General features: G+C 52.9%; 1 protein-coding gene across 1 annotated transcript; it reads right to left on the bottom strand.

Moving 5' to 3' along the window:
* Window positions 1-861: 861 nt before the first annotated feature.
* ALKBH5 (alkB homolog 5, RNA demethylase) lies at window positions 862-17,466 on the bottom strand. Its single transcript, XM_033074224.2, has 4 exons — window positions 16,665-17,466; window positions 10,734-10,814; window positions 6,453-6,608; window positions 862-4,841 (listed from the first exon to the last, which is right to left on the bottom strand). Exons 1-4 carry the CDS (start codon window positions 17,378-17,380, stop codon window positions 4,658-4,660), a joined length of 1,137 nt encoding a protein of 378 aa, XP_032930115.1. The 5' UTR covers window positions 17,381-17,466; the 3' UTR covers window positions 862-4,657.
* Window positions 17,467-18,311: the final 845 nt, after the last annotated feature.

The following is an 18,311-nucleotide window of genomic DNA, read 5'->3' as shown; positions in this document are numbered from 1 at the left end:
GTTCCCCACTCCCCCCACGGCATCATCCCAAGGTGGGAGGGGGAACAACCTGCCCTGCACCCAGTTTTGGGGTGAGTCACCCCGGGCAGGGCATGGCTTCCCCTCCCTGCTGACTAACCCCGGCCCTGCGGGGCTGCGGCACTGCGGTGACGCAGGGTTTGGGGTGGAAAACAGCCCGGGGTGAGCGCGGAATGATGTCTCGGTGATGGGCTGTGGGCTCATGGGTGGATGAGGGTTCATGGATGGTTCAGGAGGGGCCTGGACCGCAGGTTCACCCGGGGATTGAGGGTGGGGAGGTTGATGAGGCAGAAAAGGAGGAAGAGCTCAGAGGAGGAAGGAGGAGAACAGAGGGGAGAAAGAAGAGAGGAGTGAAAATGGGAGGGAAGAGGAATAAGAGAGAAAGATGTGTGAAGAGGAGAGGACAAACGGGAGGAAGAAAGAGGAAAATGAGAGACGAGGGGAAAAGGATGGAGAAGAGGATGAGGATAGGAGAGAGAAGAGAGCAGAACAGGAAAGAAAGAACAGGAGGAGGAAGAGCAGCAGACCCCATCCATCCCATCTCTGGCACCTCACACCCATGCCCCCATCTCCCTCTTGCAGGAGAGGGGCACAAGGAGGATGAGGAGCTCAGCACGAGGCTGAAGCACAGGGTGCTGGCAGAAGAGGAGGAAGCAGAGATCCCTATCCCTGCTTTCTAGGACAGCTCAGGAAGCACAGCCACCACATTTGGCCACCCTGTCCCCAGGGAGCTGGTGAGTCCCTTTATTTAGAACCAGTTCCCTGCTCCCAAGCACCTCATTCCTGCCAGGGGGAATCGAGGCACATCCCAGCCCCCAGTACTACCACACAGCCAGGCCAAGCGATGCTTTCTGCTTTTATTCAATTAATGCAGCAATCTATACAAGAAAAAAAAAATAATGAAACCATGAAATTCCAAACCCTGACAGTGAAGAACCAAATTCTTCCTAAGAATCAACTGGAATTAAAAGATTCCCCCACGTCAGACTGTACATAAAATAATCTCTGCCCCATTTACAGCGTTTCACACAGTACTTCTCGTATCTCAAACTTCAGAACTGTACAACTTTGTTACAAACCACGCTTTTTCCTAGGAAAAGCTTACAGAAAAAAATATTGCCACTTTCTTTTTTTTTATTTCTTTTTTTTTTATTTTTATTTTTATTGGTAACAAAAAAATTAGAATCTTTTAAAAAACAAAAATTAAAGTCAGCCAGAACTTCTAAGTGTGGGCAGGGGAAGGAGCAGAGACATTTCCCAGGTGAATGTTTCTCCTCACAACAGGGAAAGGGAACACTTTTGGCAGGTAAAAAATTCTTTGCTGCTGGTGGGGGTCTAGACCCCAGCCCCCCCCAGCCCTCCTCAAAGCCTGGCAGCTGTTTTGATCCACGGGCTTGGATAATTCCACACTGACCCTTCTTGAGATACGGTAACAGGAACAAACCCCAATTCCTCCTGCTCTTTGCAGAAAAGAAGGGATGAACCCCACTTTCCTCCTCCTTCCTTAGGAAAGACAGTTCTCCTGGTCTGGGCTGGGGGTCTGGGCACATGGATTGTCACGCTGGATGTAGCTCCCAGTTTGGGGCTGAGCATGGACACGCTGTGGGTGGATGGAGAGGTTGGACCACACACACAACCAGATCAGACACATGACAAACCCAACATGTGCATGAGCCCAGCCTGGGGGGCAGATGGGAGAAGTTTTGCCCCCAAACTGGAGCTCACCCCACTCCCTGCTCAGCACCAGCCCCATGCCACCAAGCCCGACCTGATGCCTGTGTGCAGCCCAACAGAGAAAACCAGGAATTCTGAGCCACAGTTTCAACCAGACAGGTTACAGAAGGATCCAGACCTCTGGATCCGTGTGAAAAATGTCTTCTAGTTTTGAATCCAGGTTTCACTCTGATGTTGTTCAGTGCAAAAGAGTTAAAAAACCATGTTATCTACACATATACATCCGTGTCTATAGAAAATGTCTGTACAAGTGGGAAGATGGCCCTGCCTGGATGCTGGGGACTCCTCTCCTGAGGGATGCTGTGGGTTCTGCCCACCTGCATCCTGCTCCCCCTCTCTCCAAGGTGTCAAGCCCCAAGCAGTCAGGTTAAAAACCAAGATCATGGCTGGAGAAGAGCTCCTCCTGTCCCCTCAGCCACGGCTGCCAGCTCTGACCCACTGCATGGATGAGAAGAGGGAAGCTGGGAAAGCTCCTGAGCAGGACATGCAGGAATACCAAAACAAGCTGGGAAAGGAAACTTGCACATGTACAGCCTGCACAAGGGATGAGGTGATGGCTGGGACCAGGCTAGAGATCCTCAGGGTGTCCAGAGACAGAGCCAGCGCCTCATCCCATGGAAGTCCTGCTCTGGGAAGCAGCTGTGGAAAGGCTGGCTGCTCCAGCTTCATTTTGAGTTGACACCAGGGTAGAGTATCTATTCTGGAGAGGTAGGGATAAAACTGGGAGCCAGGAGGGGAGAGCTGAGACCTCTGGCAGTGACCTCTGTCACTGTCTGCACCCACAGCAGAGCCCAGCAGCACGACGGGCACGGGGCATGGCCAGGATGGATCCAGAAAGACACAGCCAGCAGGAGGAGAAGGGATCTCTGCTCCCTGCGTGTGGTTTTGCTATCAGGGGAATGCCAAGCTTTCCAAAACAGGGAGTTTGTAGCCAAGAGCTGGCCTGGATTCACAGCAGAAAGCTGGGAGGGCAAGGAACATCGCTTCAAATGCTACGTGTGGTCTGAAAACGGCATTGTCAAGGTTTTACAAGCAGCAGAAGCACAAACTTTCGGATCTCTGGACTGACAAGACACGTTCCTTCAGTCTCAACAGGAAAACCACTGGATAGTGGGACCCACCAACACCCCCACAGGCCAGCAGTGTGCTGAGGGTGATGGCAACATCCACTGAGCTCGTGTGACAAGATCCAGCCTGAGCAGAACCCCAACACCAGGTGAAAATCAGCAGGGAAGGGACAGGACAGTGGGACCCAGATGTCAGCAAATATCCTCCATCAGTGCTGCAGGGAACACCACCTGGGTGGTTGCTTTAAACTAGGAGCCCCCCCCAAGACAGCAGCAAACAGGTTTCAAAATATATTACATCTTTTTATTGCCAAGCGTGCAGACCATGAAGTGTGTGGGGGACACGACACTAAGAAAAACTACAACTGGAAGGAGGGCAAAGCAGTAAAAATTTAAAAATAAGACTACTCCTTGCAACTGCCAACACTTGGGTTCAAAGAATCAACTGGAGGAAGTTTTCCTTAAAAGTACAGCTCTAAATATGGCGTTGGGCCCCAAACTTTTCAAACACCAAGGCTTTGGTCTGGGCTAATGCAAACCAGGTGGAGAAGAGGATGATGATGGCAGATGCTCTAACACAACTCCACAGGGCTGAACACCTGATTCTTCTCAGCATTTCCTGGAGCAACCAGAAAACTCCCTACCCCAGGAACACAGGCAGGAATAAACCAGGAGAAACAGGCAACTTCAGTGCTGGATGCACTGAACTGGGGCCAAACTCGAGCCCTGCAGTGTCCCTGCTCCCAGAGCCAGCCTCGGAGGGGACAGAGCTGCTCAGCTCCCCCAAGGCCACAGCAGTTCCTGTTCCTGCTCCACCAGAGTGCAGCCAGTCCCTTGGGATGGGACATTGTGCCACGAATGCTGCACCAACTCAGCCCTCTCCACCTGGAAGGGGCAGTGGAGAAGGGCTCTTCTCAGGGGTCCCAAGGCACAAGCCCTCACAAGCACAGCGTCTCCTACTCCTCCTTGCTATCCCCAGCTCTGGGAAGCAGCACGTGCTCAGTGTGATCCCTCACTTGGCAGCCCTGAGATTCCAATATGGATCTCAGGGCAATGCTGGGCCAGTTTCCTTCCTCCTCATCCACAGCACAGTCCCAGTCAGACCAGCACTGAGAAACCAGAGCTCTAGTACATTCTTCTCGGAGAGGGCAGCGCAGGGACACAGGGCTGCGACACGCTGGCTTGGGAAAAGGGTCTGGAAAGGAAACCTACGGCATTTAAAACACTAAAGTGCAACAAAAATGTCCTAAACCCTTTGAAATCGATCGCAGCAAGAGGGGTCTGCAAAGCTTCAAACTTCCAGTTACTGCAGGGCACCCTTCAAACAGACCCAACAACCATCAGGTAAGAAAAGACCAAGGAGCCCTTTGGGGAAACAAGGAATATGAGCCCACCATGGAATTTCAGCTCCTGGGGTCAAACATCATATTTAGAACATTCAGAAAGGAAAAGTTTTAAAGAAAAAAAAAAAAAAAAGAAAGGGAAAAAAAAAAGGAAAAAACAAAACCAAAACAGAAATACAATTCTTGAAACAGTTAAACTTTTTGGTGTTTTCAAAAGAAATCCCAACAGACAACCTGGCATAACTTTATCTGCTTCCTAAGGGAGAGATGCCCATTTGACCCATGACTCAGGACACCATGTGCACTGGACACGTTCCATCCTCACGTATGTCTCAGCATTCCTCCATTCATAAAACCAAATCCTTCCTGTTTACTCTTCAGCCTGAAAGGAAAAACCAAAACTGAAGCTAGATGGAAGATAGCCAGAGGGAGGAGAAAGTTTTCACAGACTGGAGGCCAATCTCATCAACTCCACGAGCCTGGGAAGTGCAATCCTCAGTGCCGCCTCATTTTGACTTTCCTGGCGGGGCTGCCATCCTCCTCTTCCTCGTCACAGTCCTCTGTGTACTCGTAAGACCTTCGCCAATAGTTCTCAGAGCTGAAGTTGCTCCGTCTCCTATGTTTTGGTAAGAGGACTGAGCGCCTGTTCTCCTCCTTATCCATCTCTAGAATCCGTGGCCTGTGGAGAGGGAGAGCACAGGAGTGAGGGCACACCACGATGAGATCCAGGTGTTCCTGCTGGGACAGCTCTGCCTGTTTTCCTGCTGCTTTCCCAGCACTGGGTACTTGGCAGAGCAGGAACAGATCACCAAGCTGCACCTCCCAAGGGGAGCTAAGAATTTCACTATAATGGGCCAGCTCTTTCCCTTCCCAAGGCTCCCAAAATCCCAAAAGGATTTTGGAGCTTTTGCCTTTACCTCCATCAGGAGCACTTCCAGTCACCTCTTTCTTTTTAACTTGCAGCTTGTGGTCCCAAGAAAAATCTCTTGGGCAGAAGGGTCTGTCTCTACTGCAGCAGAATTTAGAGCTCAGAGCTGAGCTCCTTATAGTGCAGGATCACACCACAGCTCCAAAATCCTCTGTCCTCTCAAATACCAGCACAGTTCAACTGTTATTTTTGCAGAGCTGCCTGTGATCACTTCCTAGCAGGACTGGGTTGGTGGGCTGCACACACCACTTACTTTATCTGAGTGGTTCCTGAGAGATTCCACCATAATATCTGTGAGAATTACCTGTTATACTGGAGTCTCTGAGGCCAGAGAAAAACATGTTTTTCACACCCATCTGCTGCAGGAGCCTATGCAAGCCATCCCCCACAGCCTGATAAGGTCACATCAGGCTGAAAAACAGCTCTGACGGATGTGCACATTTGTCCCGCATGATCGCTCCTCTAATCGGACACCGGCCCTCTGCGTGCTCCCAGGGAAGCTGCAACTGCAGCCCAGCTTCAGATCTTCATCCACCTTCCAGCCTGTGTCCAGGTGAATGAACACTGCTCACAAACAAACCATCCCCACCCTCCTCCCTCCAGGACAGGTTCAAACAGGGCTGGGAGCGCACAGCAGCCAAGCCCTGCGACCAAATCAACTTTTGGGTTGTACCCATTGTGCAGAGAACGCCATCTGGATCCTCAGGAAGCTTTGGAATTGGGATATGCAGGACAGCTGGCAGACTGGCTATCACTCACAGCCATCAGTGTGCTCACACCAAGGTGTTTAAGGGAAGCCTTGCTGGCAGAGCTCAAGCTTGTCTGAAACCTCAGCAAGGAGCTTCCCTGAAGGTCAGGCTTAAACATCCACACAGTCTGGTTTCTCACACAAAAATGCACACACGCAGCTCTGGAATCAAAACAGGCCTAAAAAGCTTCCCAAGAAGTCCTTAACCTTTCCCAGATAGCAAACCCTCCCATTCCCTCCCAGGACTGCTTTCATAATATAGTTTAACGCAGCTGCACAGGTTGCTTGGCAATAGAGGTCAAAAATGATTAGCTGCAGGGAAACTATTGTTCTGAACGACTGCATTATCAAAAGCCAGCCAAATCTATTGCTTCTTCATTATGCCACTCACAGGATAAACAATGTAAGCTGCTTACAGCCACAGCTCAGCCTCCACAAGTCTGGGAGGAACACATAAAGAGCTCGTTCTGATAAAACAGATCTGGGCATTGCAGAAAGAACCTGGCAGGTGCAAATCAGAGTATTTTTAATTAAGTTCTGAGTCCAGGGACCTCAGCTATGCACTGATTCACAGATATCATCCCAAACACTGCTCTTAGGAGAGATGATCCTACCTGTGGGCAGCATCAGGATCTGCTTTGCGATGGGACCGCTTTGGTTTCAGGATCTGGTCCCGGTTGCTTCCCGACAGGCGGTCAGAATTGTAACCTGGTGGCAACACAGAGCTACTCAGGGATTTTGTTTCCAATCGAGGTGCATCTAGTCTTGTTCTGCAAATATTTAAAGAGAAGAGAATTTGCAAGGAGTTTCTTCAGAATCACCGGTGTTGCAGCAGAACCCTCCACCCCAACCACAGAGCTCGGGAGGAGAGGCAGGAACACCACACACCACAGCACAACAAGCTGCAGCTTTGTGGTACCAGAAGCTTCAGAGAATCACAGGATGGTTTCAGTTGGAAGGGTCCTTGAAGATCATGTCATTTCCAACCCCCTGCCACAGGCAGGAACACCTTCCACTAGACCAGACTGCTCCAAGCCCTGTCCACTCTGGCCTTTCAATGATGGGATAGCCACAACTTCTCTGGACAACCTGTGCCAGGGCCTCAGCCCCCTCACAAGAAAGGCATTTTTTCCTTATATCTAATTTAAAAATACTCTCTGTCAGTTTGAAGCCATTCCCCTTTATCCTGCCTTGGCCCAGGGACACACAGTCACATGGTGAATGAAAAGGTGCTGGGCTCACTGCAACCCCAGAGGTGCTGGAACAACTGTGAAATCCCATGAAATCACTTGGCAATAACTCACAGCTCCAGTTGAGCCACCTGGGTGGGAGATGCCCTGCAAAAGCATCATCACCTGCAACAGTAATAACTGCTTCCACTGGAAACTCCCTCCTGCCCACGGATCTCTGGGGGTCAGGTGCTCCTCAGCTCTTGACTAAGAGGTGCAAAGAGTTGAAGTACGAGTCAGGAGAAGGTGTAGCAAACAGAAGCTGCACCACATCCCTTCCAGCAGCTCTGCACACGCTCAAGCTGTGCTGGAGAGCAAGCACAGCTCATCCCAAAGGAGAACTGTCACAGGATTGTAGCCAGCCACAGGTGGAGGAGGAAAAATGAAGGGGGAGAAGCACTACTTGCTCTCCAGTGCTGAACTTTAACTCCTGAGGGAGGTTTCCACAGGAGAATCCCAATCTAAACTTCCATTAGGAAGCACATCCAGCTGCCAAGCTTCTCTGCTATCAGGGAGAGCCTCTTCAGCTAATCAGGGTGATGCCAGCCTGGCACAGGCAAAGCAGGGCATGGCAGCCTGAGTTTGCCCAGCATGCCAGAAACAAGGAACACCTCCACAGGCAGCTGCCAGGCTGGAGCCTGTGCTGGTCCACACTGCCATCCTGAGTTGTTCTCAGCTCCAGGGCTGGACACAGTCCAGCCTGAACACCAAAGGCTTTGTAGATCCTGTTCGTGACAAATGAGGTGGTTTAAAAACCTCTCAAATACAACAGCAACTGTGGGGCTGCAGTTCAAACAAACCAACCCCTAATACACTGCAAGGACAAGGGAGCACCAGCCCTGATCTCTCCAGCCAGGTACAAGGAGAAGCAACAACAAAATGGAGAATAATGTACCTACCTAACTTAAATAGAGAAACCCTATTTATGAGAGTGAAAGCAGAATGGCAGCAAAAGCCTCTAAAACTGCTTTCAAGACCTGGTTCAATAGGTTTCATTTCTATACCCACCTCCCAGGTTACCTCTCCCAGCATCTCAAATTGAGAGCACCATTCCTCCTCTCCTCTGGCTCAAAGCACTTCCAAACCCTCTGGCTCCCGGCAGCCCTGTGATCCAACACACAGGAAACACTGAGTACTGAAGTGTTTATGACCTGCTTGGTAACCACGCTGCTCTGGAGAATCCTGCAGAACCCCACTGCTCCTCCAGCTCCCTCAGCTTTGTTCTGCTGCTGCTGTCAGCAGAAACACACTCAGAGCAGAGACAAGAGCAGAGCCAGACTCAAACGTCTGCGACCCAGCAGGCTCTGGCAGAATTCAGAGCCGAATATCCCAGCCCTAACTGGGATGATCCAACTGATCAGGAAAGCTCAGGGCTGATCCTCACCATGAAAAAGAGGAAGAGGAGTTTTATGAGGAGCTGGCTGCTCCTGAGCCTCTCGTGCTCACAGGCCAACAGCGGAAGCAGCTGTTTTCCTGGTTGCACAACACCCTGGTTCCAGGCAAAGTGGCATGATCCTGGGAATCCAGAGATCAGGAATGGCATTGTGCCACCATCCACAGCTCAGGGACACGCAGGGGACACGGGGAGGTGGCCTCCCTGGCCAGAGATAAGCAGTAATTAATAAGCTCTATTTGGCAGCAATCACGGTGCAGCCTTTGGCAAATATTGCCGAGGATTCACCACAGCCACAGAGGCTACACAGAAATAATTACCAGGGGTTTATGCTTTGCTCAAGAGAAAAATCCTGCTGTGGTTTTATCTGTCCTGTCTGATGGGCAGAGACAATTCTGCTCTGACATGAGCACCAAAAATTAGGGTGGATGAGCAAACAAAGCCAGCAGAGTACAGGCTCTGTCCCTTCAGGAACACACCAAGTCAGCTGGGTACAACTGGGAGACCTCACTGCTCCTCCCAGGACTTTAAGGGGGCTTATAAAAAACACACAGAGCAACTTTTTACACGGGGAGATGGTCATAAGACAAGAGGGAAGAGTTTTAAACTAAAAGAGGGAAGATTTATATTAGATATTAGAAAGAAATCCTTTACACAGCAGTGAAGCACTGGCACAGGTTGCCCAGAAAAGCACAGGTTGAACCTGGTCCAGTGGAAGGTGTCCTTGCCCATGGCAGGGGTTGGAATGAGGTGAGGTTTAAGGTCCCTCCCTGCCCAGGTGCACTTTGAGGGCAGCCAGGCTTGACTGAAACAATCCAACACGCTCAGCTTACCAAGGCTGGACAAAGAAAGAGGCAGAGCCAGTTTAAACAGGTACATTCAATATCTGCACCAGCTTTAGCTTATTTGTGTATGTCTTTTCCAGGGAACTGCTCCACAACCTAGACCAGGCAGTTTCTCCTTCCCAAACTCCAGCCAAAGCAGCTACAAGACTTGGAGATGCCTCCTTGTCAGCACTTCCCTGGCTGCTCCAACTCCATCAACACAACAGCTCCAAGTTCTTATCACAGCCTCTCTCCCCAAACCTCCCGTGGCCATACCCAGCTGTGGGGTGGTTTGGCTACAGCCTGCCTTTCATCCCTCTCTATCTCCTGCCACATCTCATCCTGCCTCCCTGGGTCTGGGCTGATTTTGCTTGGCTAATGCCTCAGGGCTGCTGTTTTTCCTGCCTTCATTCCATGGGTTTCTCTAACCAGATGTCCAACTCCACTCCTCTGGCTTTGTGCCATATCCTCATAATGTTGCCAGACTTGTTTTGAAACCAACTAAGCCATCCAAAAGCTCATCCAGTCTGAATCCAGACCGCTTGCCTGAGAGCCTTATGCCAGCCTGGGCCACAACCACCAATGCCCACGTTTTTGGCTGGGTTTCCAGGACTCAAAGTTGTGTATTTTGATTTACAAAGACACTTCTCGACAGCAGAATTACTGCTAACACCTTCCAAGGCACAGTCAGCAGGGGTCAATATGTGGCAGTCACATTTTTTGGTGTCATAGTAGATGGAACTGAGGAGAGAGGACATTCCTAGGCAGAACACAAGGTTTTACCAAGGGACTTTGGGGTGCGGTTAGTTTACTTTGTCTCTATTTTCTTAAGAGCTTTAGGAACAAGCAGTGATTGATGAAATGCCATCAGGAGTGCTCTTCTAGAACAGGAAGCCCCTTTCTAAAACAGCTTAAGGAGCTTGGCCTCCCAACACAGACTCAAAGGACAATCTCTGTAATGAGCATTGAACTCTTTACATATTTCCCTCCAAAGCCAGTGTCTTCCTCTCTCCCCAGGAAACAAAAGCCATGATACCAAGAAAACTTTCTCTGCTTCACAGGACATTCTTCATCACAAGCATCAGCTTCAAAAGACAATCCAGGTAATTCACACATGGGGGTACCACACGACCAGACAGACACCTGAACACACAGCCCAAAACAATAAGAGTTTAGAGCCATGGAAACCCAGTTTGGGCACCAGCAGGGCTTTCAACCCCTGCCATGACAATGAAGTGCTGCTGCACAGAGCCAAGAAGTGATGAACCCTGCAGGAACAGGTTCCAGCCACTTCCACTGCCAGGTACAGCAAGACAGGAGCATCAGAGTGACACCTAATCAAGGTGTAAATCAAGCCAGCAAATTAACAAGCAAGGAGTTTTCAAGTGTTTAACTATCATGACTCCACATCCACGTTTATCTTGCTGTCTGGAGGGCTTCAACACTTACTTTCTGAGGATGATGACAGCTCTCCTCTCCTTGATGTCCTGTGGTCGAATGCAGTGTGTGATTTCGTCGGCCGCATACCCACTGACAAGGGAAACAAAAAGCCACCGTCAGGGAGATGCCAGGCAGAAGCACAAAGTGGTTTCCAGCCACAACAACTCAGTTTGGCCAGTACTTCCTAACTTCCACCAGGAATTCCTCCTCCAAACACCACCCCTCAGGTACACAGGAGCTAGACTTACAGGAAGGAAACATTGGGAAAGAATGAGCACAGTCAGGAGGTTATGGGGGAGGTTCATGACTCAGTTTTTCAGCATACCCCAGAGGAAACTGCCACCTGCTCCAGCACCAGGAAATAAAACATGTAGAAATATAGAACTGTAGATTCAGACCATTAATTTATGAAGAAATTAAAAAGCAACAGAGGAAAAAATGAGTACATTTCTCCAAAGCATCATCTCCAAACATGCCCATGAGAAAAGGCATCTCTCACAGCTCAGATGTGCAGCACATCCAGACCCAAACATGTAACAGATCCAGGAGGTTTTTTAGTCACAGAGGGGTGCAGTTGTGGTAAGAGCTGAGCCACTCACCCCCTTTCCCTGAGCACAGACACCTCATCATCCTCCCCATCAAATGGCACATCCCCAGCCACCACAAGAACCTAACCCAGTACTCATGGGGTAACCTAAAATTCAGACCTGCAAACCAAGCTGCACTACTCAAATTTCCCTGTAACAGGGTGAAACAGTTCCCTGGGCTGAGGAAAACCCAGGCTCAAGCAGTAGCTGCTGTCAGCAGGAGTGTTTGACTCCAGATACTCCACATTTTTCAGCAGGCTGGAGAAAAGCCACGGCCAAGATCAGCCCCAGCTTCCCACAACACACTGGAGCATTTCCTCGTGGCTGCTTCTGTTTTCAGCTGGACTCCTGTGCCCAGCACAGCAGGGGAAACCACGGTGGGTCCGTGGAGAGCAGCAATCACACCTGCTCTGACACACAAACCATGCTGGGAGCACATCCCATCACTGCAAGGGTGTGAGCCAGCAGATCCCAGCGGTGGGGCCTGCCCTCTACCTGCAGTTTGGAGAGTGTCAGCTCACTCAGAGCCTTCTGGAGCCCAGCACGGGGAAAAGAGAAACCAAATACCTCCAGAGCTTCCTGAAACACCCAACAAGGGCAGGAACACCTTGGGAGGCACTGGGGAGAAGGCTGCTCAAGCCTGCACACCCAGCCTGAAGCAGAAATCACCAGGCCCAGTGTCCCCACAAGGTTTTTCTGTGCCATGCTGGCAGGGTCAGGGGCTGGCAGGTTATTCAGGACACCCTGAGCAGAGAACAGAGCTCACACACGCAAGTCTTCTCTGGGGACAGGACCGGGTTTCCTTGATCTGGTTAGATAACCCACCCACTCACCCAGAAACACCTCCTCACACACAGATTTACTGCTCTGCCAGGAGAGCTAGGAGTCTAAGACGTGACCAGTTAAAGCAGGGGTGGTGTCCATCCCCACCGTGCTCCAGGCATTGCAGAACACAACAGTGCTATGCCAAGGGCCTGGTGATGATGCTCTATTATGTTCCTGGAATCTCTGCGTCAAGCTCCAGTGAATTCATGAATATCACCCACGTTAGCATTCAACTCAGCATCCTCAGCAGCACCCTGAACACCAGGGAAAGGTCTGATTTCAGACCTGCACTCTCCATCATGAGGTATCAGCCTGAATCTTCCTTTTCACACCTTCCCCAGGCAGAATCCCCCTTTCCAGATCACTTCCAGAGTGGTTTGCACACAGGCAGCACCAACAACAGCCCCACCACTCCAGAGTGAGGCTCTAAAGGGGACACACCAGTCTGCTCCCAGTGCCAAACTGGTGTGGGAAAACTCTGTTTGCACATGTATGTATCATATATAGTGATGGTGTGCCCCTGCACAGGCAGAGAAATTAAAAGAAAATTATTTAGTTGTGTTATACTTGTGCCAGCATGAACTTCTCCCCCACTGTCCAGCCTTGCACACCCTCAGGATGGGTGAAGGGGGAGAACCTGACCCCTAATGACATCAAGGCTCAATCCACAGATTTCTTGCCCAGAGAACAAACCCAAAGTTAACTGGGAAGGAAAATCATAAATTCCTGCCCATGAGAACATTCGAGTGTGACATCTCCATCCCAGAGCATTTTCCAGAAGAACATGGGTAAGTGCTGATGTTTTCCACACACCACCTAAAATCAGACCCCAACTCCAAACCAACCTGTCAAACCTTACACCCCCAATTCTTCCCTGAGTCTCTTTTTCCATCTGGATGAGCTGCTGCCGAGCCAGAATTGATTCACACAGAGATAAAAGTGGCTATTTTTGTGCAAAAATCACCAGAAAGGAAGCCTTGAAGTTCTACAGACTCTAACAAGGAAAGCTTGAACAAATCTCTGCCTCATCACCACTGGCACACGTGGAACTTCCTCTGCACCACCAGCCTGTTCTGAGAAATAAGGCTATTTTGGAGCAGACAGCTGCAGAGAGATTCCTCCAGCTGGGAAGGAAGGAGACTCATCCTCCAGCGACTCCAACCTGCTCTGATTTTGCTTCCATCAGGCACAGGAGGGACACACATCACAGCACTCCCCTGGCATTACAAACAGCCAGGAGATGACCTGGAGCACTCTCCAGCTGTGGGAGGGAAGCCCTTATGGCACAAGCTCCTGGAATTTGGGAATTGTTACCTGTGCCTCTCCTTCCTCCAGCTGCAGGTGCACTCTTTCCAACGCTCAGATAACATACCTGGTAGTTTCAGTGCTGAGATTTGCTTCCTATGACAGCAGCTGCAGGGCAGGGATCCACCTGGAACCCCCCCATCCCAGCTGGCTCCACACACCCCCTGCTCCCTCCCTTTTTCCCAGCCCAAGCATTCTCAAAGCACACATTCCCCAGATGAAAAAGCAAATTCTTTCATCTCCACTGCTCCTATCGATTGATGCTCACCAAATTATTGTTAAAATAAGAAAAATGCACAAACGTGGTGAGGTCAGCAGCCCCTCCCCAGGGAGCTGATGGGTCACAGGGCTGGGATCCAGCAGCACACCCTGAGCTGAAGCTTCCTCCTGGCCTGGCTGCCACTGGGACAAACCTGCAGGAGCACCTGCTTCCCAGGGCTGTGGGGGAAGAGGGGACTGGAGGAGGTCATGTTCTACATTTCAAAACCTACAAGAGCAAATCATCCCCGAAGATGTGAAAGGAGAGGAGAAAGGGCTTTGTTAGAAGAGAGAAAGGCTCATTAGCACCTCATGGGCTGGCTCAGCCTTTCCCTTCTGGCTGAGGGGCACAGCCCAGCCACGTGAATCTTGTTCCACCTCACCTGTCATTTCAGGGCTGAAAACTTTCCAAGGATTCTGAGGCAGGTTCAGTGTTGGCAAACACCACATCCTGCTTCAGGGTAAACAAAGTCAAGTGAGGGAAACGGGAAAGCCTCTCTGCAAAATCCCTACTGGATTGGCAGCTGTGAAATTAGGAGCAGGAATGGGACAGGGGCAATCTGGGGCCAGCCTGAGAGTGCTGTGGGGTCAAAGAGAGGGATCCAACTTTAGAGCTTCCTTTAGATCCTCGTGACTTCCACGCAGCCCCCGAACACACAAGGCTATCCCGGCTTCCCTGGAAAGGCTGCAGGCCAGGAGCAGCCACTGACCCAGCAGGATTTGAATCCCAGACATTACAGGCATGCCACCTCTATCTGTGCCATTCCCCATCTCCAGGGTAACTGCCTCCAGCAGCTGTTTACCCACAGCAGAAAATGCCAAGTTTGGGGAGTTAGTCATGGCCAAGGGCTAGATTTGGTGACACACCCCTGAGCACGGTCTGCACTTCTGTTCCTCCTGATTGTTAAGGTTAGATGGGAGACCAGGAGATGTGCTGTGAGGCAAGGAATTGATTGCTGCCAGGATCCTGGAGATGTGCTGTGAGGCAAGAATTCATTCCAGCCAGGATCCTATCAACACAGAACAGTCACTTTGGCAGAATCTCTCTTAAGTGAGTGTAAAGTACCTGCTAACTGCTGTACCAAATTTGAAATAATCCCTGGTTTAAAGTCTATTATTTGCTGGAAGGCAGAACATCTGACCTTGATCAAACTGCAGTGGGTGGGTCAGAAAGCAGCCCTTGGGTTTGGAGGGAAAAGATATCTTAGATATCTTCATTTGGTTTGCAGGATTGCTTCAGCCACATTAACAAACCGATTACAGCACCTGAGTGACACTGAACAACAACCCAAAACCCCTGGGAGACGCCTCACTCCAATTCCATGAGCCTAGAGGCAGCAGCCTCTTCCCAGTAGTTTTGAAGGAAGAACAAGGGTCTGGAATAAGAAAACATCATTCTCTGGTCCTGGAGCAGGGAAAGCATCTCTCCTTCCTCCCACCATCCTCCTCTGCAGATCCTCCTCCAGAGTTTTTCAAGAGGCTTTGACTGCAAGACTTGAGGCTGACCCTGCATTAGCAGCTCTGCCAGAATGCTTCCAAGCAGGATAAAACTCACTGTCCTTAAAAAAGGCGGCCTCTAGCTGTAAAAGGAGGGACAAGTATTTATCCAAGGAAAGACAGCAGAGGGGTTTGTATCATCAGCAGGAAAATTAGGGTAGAAAGTTTCTCTGCTGGTGTCTCAGAGAAGTCAGGGAGCAGAACAACAGCCTCACACCCGGCAGTCTCCATCCCTGGGGATGGAGCTTGCTCTGCAGCAAAAAGATACAGGGCAGGATGGGTCCCCTTGAGTCCCATTTCACAAAATCACCCTGACCTCTGCCCCCTGAGCCCTGTCAATCCACCAGAGAATGAGAAAATGTCCTCAGCGCCGTTCCCTCCCGACTCCCTCCGCAGCCTCCTTCGTCCCTGGCTAATCCACACAAGTTACCTAACACCGGGGTACGGCGAGGATTAGTTAATGTTTGTGCAGCTTTTCTGAGATAAAAGCTACGCGAGATCTCAGCATTTATTATTGATGCACCAGTCAAGGAGGCCGTGTGTTTGTGGGGGGAAAAATTCCTTCCCGAACCCTGCGGCGATCGATTTACAAGCCAAAGCGAGGGATTGTGTTACTGCCTGGGAGCCCGGAAAACCGGCCTGGACCTTCACCAGTCCAAAATAAACCAGCCCCCCCGAATGAGAATACAGCTGGTAGCACTGCTGGCAGAGTCCCGGTGATCCCTGCTCCTGGCAGGAGTACTCTGACCTTCAGGGACAGGAGGGGCTGGTAGTCCAGGGGCCAGGATTGGAGATGGACACCAGCAGGATCCCTGTGCTCCTGTCCTTACCTGGCTGTCCCCTCACCTGTCTGCTCCCCCTCCCAGCCCATACCGGGAGGCAGTGGGATTAGGAAGGAAGCGTTTCCCGGTGCCAATCCCAGCTTTGCTGCTGACCAAGTGCGTGACCTTGGGCAGGTCATTCCACCTTCCAGGGCTCTTCCTCAGCACACGCAGAGTCCTTTCCTGTGCCCGTGACCCGCTGCACTTCCCAGCGACAATCACGCGGGGCTCTGCACTCTGGTCTCCCTATCGTCACCAGGCAGGGGAGGGTTCAGCCTTCCCAGTTTACAGACTGGGAAGACGAGGCCATTCACACCTCCTCCCCACGATTAAGGTCAGGTCAGAGGCTAAGAATAGACCCAGGAGCCCCGTCCCTACCAGCTGCTCCGCTCTGACCACTCTTGGGCAAAGGATCCATTTTGTGTCTCAACGTGTTATTTTAACCATTCACAGGAACTCAGCGGTTAGCCACGCTCCTACCAACATTCACCTCAAGCCTGGTGGAGGGGACACTCCCCCAAATCCCCGTTTCACCCGTTCCCAGCACAGCCGAGGCAGATGGAGCCCGAGGCGCCGTCGGGGCGCGCATCCGTGCGCCTCGTGATCCGCGTTACACAACCGGAGCCTCGGCAACGCGGGCGAGTTACCTGAGCACCGTGACGCTCCCCCTCTTCACGGGCAGGAACAGAACGGGCTCCGACACCCTGATGGGCTTGAACTGGAATTTACACCCGAAGCAGAGCGCCGAGTCGCTGAAGAAGGACACGGAGACGATGGGCCTCTCAAAGATATGGATGGGGTCCACGTGGGAGACAATGCAGCCCCCCGGCTGGTAGTCGTTGATGACGGCACTGTTCACAAAGCCCTCGGGGATCACCCGGTGCTCCACCAGCTTCCTGATCACCAGGTCGTGCACCCACTCGGGGATGGCGTCCACCTCCCCCCGCGGGTACAGGCGCTCCTGGCCGGGGCCTCGCCGCTGCAGCTGAGACCCGTAGGTGTAACCTTCCCCAAAAAAATACTTATTCCGCAGCGGCGCCCGATCCACCGTGTGCTCCTTGTAGAGCCCCTTCTCCGCCCGGGACACCACGTCCTCGATGCGCGCCTCGATCTTGGCGCACTCCTCGGCGCTGAACAGGCGAAGCTGGCGGATGCCGCTCTTGACTTTCCGAGCTTCCTCCTCCTCCTTCTGCTCCTCGTAGTCGCTGGGCTCGGAGCCGGAGTCCTCCTGGTGCCGCCGCTTGCGGTCGTACGGAGGTTCGGGGGGCTCCCGCGGGAGGCCGCCGCCGCCTTTGTGGCCGTCCCGGTAGGGCATCATGGACTTGAGCTTCTCCCGCAGGTCCGTGTAGCCGCTGCCGGCCATGGCGCGTCCGCAGCCCCCGCCTCTATCGATCCCGGCGCTGCAGGCGGCGGCGGGAGGCGGCGGGGGACGCGCAGCTGCTGCTCATGGCACCCGCCGCCCTGCCGGGAGAGAGAGCCCCGCAGGACGGGGAGGTGAGCACGGGATCCCGGTACCGCGGCAGACCCTTCCCCACCGGAGATAGGACCCCGCTCCCGGCTGGGAGCTCCCGCCCTCTCCCCCTCCCTCCCTCCCGGGGCAGGGGCGGCCCGGCGGACGCCACACTCACGGCTCGGCCCGGGGCGGGCGCGGACAACGCTGCCGGTGCCGGTGCTCACGCGGCGGCAGGGCCTGGCACATTCCCAGTGGCGGACCCGGACGCCCTGCCCGTTCCCACCGCCGCGGCTCTGCCCATGGCGGGGGGCAACCGGAGGAGGTGTGGGGGATCCCGTGCCGTGCCGGGGGACAGCAGCGGACGGGGGGTCTGGCGCGGCCCTTCCCGCTACGTCACCAGGAGCCGGCCCGACATCCCGGATCGCCGCGGGGCCGCCCCGCGCCCCGCCCCGCCGCGCACGCGCGGCCACCACCCCCGGCCCCGCCCCTCTCGCGCACGTACGGACAGAGCGCGCGACCCGGCCCCGCCCCCCCCGCGCGCACCCACCGGCGCCGTTAACCGGGAGCGGCAGCCCCGCCCCGCCCCGCCCCGCGAGGCGCTGATTGGTCGGGGGGCGGCCGCGAGCGCCGCGGGCCGGCTGCTGATTGGGCGGTTGGAGCGCGAGCGCGCGGCGGCGGCAGGGTGGGAGGAGCCAGGAGTGGCGGCGGGCGCGCGGCGCCAGCGCCCCCTGGCGGACGCGGCGAGCGCGACAGGCGGGCGGGAGTGACTGCAGGGGGGGCCCGGGGAAACTGAGGCACGGGCGGGACAGAGGGGAAACTGAGGCACCGGAATGAGGAAACA

Source organism: Catharus ustulatus, chromosome 16 (assembly GCF_009819885.2).
Source record: "Catharus ustulatus isolate bCatUst1 chromosome 16, bCatUst1.pri.v2, whole genome shotgun sequence".
Taxonomy (NCBI): Eukaryota; Metazoa; Chordata; class Aves; order Passeriformes; family Turdidae; genus Catharus; species Catharus ustulatus.
Note: the sequence above shows the minus strand (reverse complement) of the source record. Positions and strands in the feature narration are given on the sequence as shown.

Bases quoted from the DNA above. Each gene is read 5' to 3' on its own strand.
- ALKBH5 (XM_033074224.2), bottom strand. From the start codon at position 17,380: ATGGCCGGCAGCGGCTACACGGACCTGCGGGAGAAGCTCAAGTCCATG. The intron at 6,609-10,733 runs GTAAGTGTTGAA...AAATATTTGCAG, and splicing joins GCTGTCATCATCCTCAGAAA to AACAAGACTAGATGCACCTC. The intron at 4,842-6,452 runs GTAGGATCATCT...CCCTCTCCACAG, and splicing joins GATCCTGATGCTGCCCACAG to GCCACGGATTCTAGAGATGG.